Here is a 6,448-nt window from a genome sequence, read left to right on the forward strand (position 1 = left end):
AAGAACAATATTTTACATTTTATTTTTAAAAAAAATATTATTTGTTTGGGATAATAATTTTTTAAACTTTCATTTTAACTATTACTAATAATTTATTTAAAGGTGGAATGTTTTGTCCATATAGAGTGTGATGTAGCAATTTTTTTAAAAAAATAAAAGAGAGAGTGTAGTACGCATACCATAAAGAGAGTGTAATTAAAAAAAGATGTGTGTTTCTCAAACTAATAAGTGATAGTTTAGGTATGAAACTCACACTCTCAATCGATTAGGTATGAAATTAAAAAAAAGGGATAATTTAGGTGCGTTTTTGACACTTATCTCAATATAATATTATTAGGATTTACATATAATTAAAATTTTATTTGTGGAAAATGGTGAAAAGATGATATTGCCTAAAGTGAAGTCTTCTAATGAAAGACAAAAAGTTCAACAACGTATAAGCAACTTCGTATTTATTTTCGATTTTCACCTCATACATAAAGACTTTCCCATGTATTTATTTTACTAGTCATGAGCATGTGCGTTGCACGTGTGAGTCATGCTAAGAGAGACATTTGTAAAACAATATTGTCACGAGTGCGTGCAATATTATTGGTGTATAAATGTAGATTGTGCTAAATAGTCTTCTCATGAGTGAATGAGTTATTATTAATCTCGTAAAGGGATAAAGATTTAAGTGATGCATTTAATAATACGTAGGATATTTATGTGGTAAATAATGAACGACATCATCAACTTAATATGAAGTATCACATATGAAGCTTGAAAGTACTGTAAATTATGAATAATAATAATAATATTAAAATATTAGAATGCAATTCAATATCAACAAACAAGAAACTTAAAGTATTCTTTAGGTCAAACAATAAAGATGCTCAAGAGCTGCCGTGAGCACAGAAAAGCTCTAACAACCCTATTCTCTTCTCACTTTTACAATTTCAAGAGATGGGTGAGGTAGTTAAGGGAGCTGCTCCAGTTCCAGAGTCAGTATTGAAGAAGCAAAAAAGGAGTGAGGAATGGGCCCTTGCAAAGACACAAGAGCTTGTAGCTGCAAAGAAGAAAAGTGCTGAGAACCGGAAATTGATCTACAACAGAGCTAAGCAGTATGCTAAGGAGTACGACCAGCAGGAAAAGGAGTTGATCCGTTTGAAGCGTGAGGCTAGATTGAAGGGTGGTTTCTATGTTGACCCTGAAGCAAAGCTGTTGTTTATCACTAGAATCCGTGGGATCAACGCTATGCCTCCACAGACCAAAAAGATATTGCAGCTTCTACGGTTGAGACAGATCTTTAACGGTGTCTTTTTGAAAGTCAACAAAGCCACTGTCAACATGCTTCACAGGGTTGAACCTTATGTTACCTATGGTTATCCTAACCTAAAAAGTATTAGAGAATTGATCTACAAGAGAGGTTATGGGAAAGTTGACAAGCAGAGAATTGCTTTGACTGACAACTCTGTCATTGAGCAGGTATTGGGCAAGTATGGAATTATCTGCATGGAAGACCTAGTCCATGAGATCATGACCGTTGGACCCCATTTCAAGCAGGCCAACAACTTCCTATGGCCGTTCCAACTTAAGGCACCTTTGGGTGGACTGAAGAAGAAAAGGAATCACTATGTTGAAGGAGGTGATGCTGGTAACCGTGAGAACTTTATCAATGAACTTATTAGGAGGATGAACTAAGAGAATTGGAAATTTTGCTGTGTTAGGAGTGAGTAACTACTTTATCTCATCTTTTAAGACCTTTTTGGGGTATTGAAGTGATAAACAGCTTCAGATTTTCTGCCTTCATTTGAGATTGTTTAGAGTTATGACAGTATACGACAATGATGATGTTTTTTTCCGCAGGGAACATATCTATGTCAAATTATTATCTTTATCTACAAAAAAATAAAAATAAAGATGCTCAAGAATATAATATTCACCAAACATATACTAACTGTTCTTTTATAATTTTAATAGCGAGCAACTTCAACTAACAATAATATAAATATCACGTTAATTGAAGCAAGCAAATACAAGGTGGAGATGTGTTACCAATTTTGGTGGTGCCGAAAGCAAGAAACTTGTTAAAAGTATTACATCATGAAGAGATAGTAAATGTAATTTCAAATTGAACTAAATTAATAAAAAAGAAACAAATTATTGTAATGGAAGTATTACAAACGAAACGACTTCAAAACGGAAAATTCTTTGGTTGACAACCTTTTGACTTGTTAGTTGTTATGGCAATAACTTTATTTTGTTGATCCTTCTAATATTGTGCAACTACTTAGGAATTATGTTTACTTGCCTAATAATTGATGGTCAAATAAATATTCTGCTAAACAATATTTTGAAGGTCAACATATTTGGTTAAACAATCAACAAGGAAACCCATTTAGGCAAGAGTCTTTTTTAACAAACTAGCTACTAAGATAATGAATTGCTATTCTCAATCAATAAGGTTCCTTAACTAACCAAAACTAACAAATAAGAATGATAATTTGTTAAAAGCTTATTAAAAAATATTTATATTTTTAACTCTACAAGATATAAAACAACCAAGTTAAACAAATAATGACCCATTGAAACTGTTGAAATTTGGATCAAAGAACCAGATAGTAACTAAGATATCCTTAATATGAACACTTGTGAATTTTTAAGGCCTTTGAAAAGAAGGTTCTATTATTTATTGCTACCAGCAGTAGAGTTTCCAGGGAATACAGAAACTACTTTATGACCTCTAAAAAGAAGTTAAACAGAATGCCAACTAAAATTATGATTAAGGAGGATAAATAGAAAATGTTGTGACAGACACAGACAAGGAAGCCAAAAAGCTACTTTTAGGAAAAATTTAAAACAAAAGTTAGTTTATCTCTAGGATAGTTCTCAAGACATTCAAGTTAAGACCATCTCTCTTTCTTGTAGCATGCATGTAGGCTCTAAAATTCCAATTAATATGATTGATTCATTATTTAATTGTTTTCAACATAGAATTGAATACAGCCGCTGCACTCAAGTTCCACAGTTACACCACTGCCAATATCTTGACCATTTATATTACTGATTAACACAATACTGATCAAGAATCATGAGAAACAGGGTAAAAAGAACAAACTATAGTGCCAACCACTGTTCTCATTAAATAAACTATGTCGAAGCACTGATACATGAACCAATATCTCTTCTTCCTGGAAGTGCTATAAACTTATCCCTAAATAATAACAGAGGGCATTTACAGATCAAATTAGACCCATCATAAGCCTCTTTAAGTATCACGGTACTCCTGATATCTTTATTAGTGATGTAGAATATATCGTGTTGATTGATTAAGCAAAACAAAAGAAGAAGAAAACAAATTTACGTCACATAACAGAAATAACAATATCAAGAACAGAGCGACTCATGATAAAGAGGATGAAACGAAATAAGCCAGATAAAAACATACACAGTAAACAGGGAAAACAGAGCAAGTCTTGATAAATATAGAGGAGAATTTTTTTTTACCTGACGAATGTATTTGATTGAGCCACATAAAAGAGAAACAAATTAATGGACAATGACATGTTGTTGGAAACATTTATATAGATGAGTGAAGAATCTGAAAATGTTTTATATCAGCTGATAATTAAAGCAATGGAACTTGAGCGTCCCGAAAGGGCTGTTACAGTGATCGAGGAAGGTTGAGCAGCAACTATACGCCTGTTACAGTGATCAAGGAAGGTTGAGCAGCAACTATACATTTCTAGAGAATTAAATTAGGAATGAGATTATCAACAAATTTAATTTTTAATAAATTAATCTTTAAGTAATACTGTAGGATCAAAACGGTAAATCAACTTTGGGGTCAAACTCTTCCCACTTATAGTAATATATGATTATCAGGTTCTTCTCATATATTTTAACTCTTTTTACCTATATTGACATTAGTAATTGTTTAATTATCAATTTTGTTAATATCTCTTACCATATATTTTATTATTATCAAATGTTTTAGGAATTCTTTATTTTTAAAATAATTAAACTCAATTTACAACAAATAAAGTACTTGATCCGCCTTCAAATTTAATTTGTAAAGCCAAATTAAAAGAGATGACTATAACCCAAAATTCTAACAATAAATAAAATTATATTTACAATAATATTAACAATAATAGTATACTATATCTTTTTTAATTAAGTAACTATATTTTTTTAATTAAGTATACTAAAAAAATATACTTAATTAAAAAACTAACAAGTATACTATTATTGTTAATATTATTGTAAATATAGTTTTTTAATTATTATTTTTTACTTGTTAGAATTTATTATTTATTGCTAAATTGAATAAATATTAAGAATAATAGTATACTTTTAAGTTTTAAAAAATAATAATAATAATATATTTAAAATATATCTGTAATTAAAAGGTTTTACAAATATCCTAAAATTAAGCCAAATAGTATACTTTTAAAAAATAATCAATTTTTATCAATTATGAAATAATTTCAAAATTATAAATTAAAAGTTATTAACAATACAAATAAATGGATTGAACAATTTTTTTTAAAAAAATAATCGGATTGTGTTGATTGAGTTTTCCATATTATAAGTTTATGTCGTAGGATTTGCATTAATTTTTATCTGCATTAAATTTCATAAAAAATGAAAACAACCACTAAATTTATAACTACATCTAATTTGATAAAAGAATAAATTTGAATGAAACCAACCATCCCATTAATTGAACATTTGCATTCAAGCATTAACTGCTATAGCTGGTGAACATTTTTTTTTTAAAGAATGCAGCAAGGCGCTGAAACCAATGCGCCTTGTAAGGCGCATGTCAGCCGATCCTTACAAGGCTCAAGGTTGTTGCGCCTTACGCGCATTGGTTTTCATGTTTTGAGGCGGGAAACCTAATTTAAACGGCGTCTAAATTTGTTGCCCCTTTGATTTGATATCTAATTTTGTTGCCCTTTTGACTCTGGACTCCAAATAAATTAATACTATACTTTATATATATATATATATATATATATATATATATATATATATATACTCCTACCTTTCTTATTTATTTATTTTTAACCTTTCTTTAAGATTATTTAAATAAATAAAAATAAATTGTGACTTAACAAATTTCCCCTTCTTTATATTAATTTTTTCATATTAATGCATATTATTAAAATACATGAGTTATTTAACAAATACTTTAGAAATAAATCAGCAAATAAGTTAATACTATATATATATAGCACGACTACACATGTTTTTCTTTTACTAAACAAAGATACACATTTCTTCATATTCATTTATTTTTAAAAAAATTATTGAATAAGTCATTTTAAAAATAATATAGATTAATATGAATAAATTCTCTTATTATATAAGAGGGAGTTTATGATGGGACATTGTGATGTCCAATCATAAATTCCCTATATAATATATAATATATAATATAATAAATCATTCTTTCTACTATATAATATATATTTATTTTTCTACTATAAGGGAGTTTATATAATATATAATAATATAATATAATAAATCATTTACAAATGACTTAAAATATTTCATATTTAAAGGATATATAATAAAATAGGTTCACTCTCAAAATTCTATTCGGGTCACATATATTGGACAGAAAAAATAACATATATCATTTTAAAATTACCAAAAAAGTATTATAAATAATAATAATTAACAAATTAAAATATCTTAAAGACATTTTAAAAGGGTTAATTTTGTAATTGTAATTTCTACTATATAATAAAAGGGAGTTTATATAATATATATTCTACTATTATATAATATCATAATAAAACCCCTTTTATTATATAGTAGAAATAAATATAATATATATATATATATATATATATATATATAAAAATATATATAATATAATATAATATATAATAATATAATATAATAAATCATTTACAAATGACTTAAAATATTTAATATTTAAAAGATTTATAATAAAATAGGTTGACTCTCAAAATTCTATCCGGGTCACATATATTGGGACAGAAAAAATAACATATATCATTTCAAAATTACCAAAAAAGTATTATAAATAATAATAATTAACAACTTAAAATATCTGAAAGACATTTTAAAAGGGTTAATTTTGTAAGTTTATCCATATCACATAAATTAGGACAAAGTGACCAGCAATGTAAGTTATTTGAAAGTTACATAAAAATATTATAAATCACAATAATTAATAACTTAGAACATTTTTAAAAAAAATGCAAATTTGGATGACTCTTCAAATTTCATTTGTGTCACATAAATTGAGACAACAAAAATAACATATATTGCGCCCATTTTAATTTATTTGTCTTAATTTTTTTTTATATTTAAAAATTGCGTAAAAATACTATAAATCATCATAATTGACAACATAAAATATTTCAAAAATAAATACATATAAAAAATTCGATTAATTCTTGAAATTAATCTATCGTTAAAAATTATG

General features: G+C 27.1%; 1 protein-coding gene across 1 annotated transcript; it reads left to right on the forward strand.

The window, feature by feature from the left end:
• The first annotated feature begins 885 nt into the window (after nt 1-885).
• LOC125823050 (60S ribosomal protein L7-3-like) lies at nt 886-1,883 on the forward strand. Its single transcript, XM_049502461.1, has one exon. It carries the CDS (start codon nt 946-948, stop codon nt 1,681-1,683), a length of 738 nt encoding a protein of 245 aa, XP_049358418.1. The 5' UTR covers nt 886-945; the 3' UTR covers nt 1,684-1,883.
• The last annotated feature ends 4,565 nt before the right edge of the window (nt 1,884-6,448 follow it).

The sequence above is a fragment of the Solanum verrucosum genome, unplaced genomic scaffold (assembly GCF_900185275.1).
Source record: "Solanum verrucosum unplaced genomic scaffold, falcon-dt-bn FXZP01000199.1, whole genome shotgun sequence".
In the NCBI taxonomy this organism is placed as follows: domain Eukaryota; kingdom Viridiplantae; phylum Streptophyta; class Magnoliopsida; order Solanales; family Solanaceae; genus Solanum; species Solanum verrucosum.

Bases quoted from the DNA above. Each gene is read 5' to 3' on its own strand.
- LOC125823050 (XM_049502461.1), top strand. From the start codon at position 946: ATGGGTGAGGTAGTTAAGGGAGCTGCTCCAGTTCCAGAGTCAGTATTG.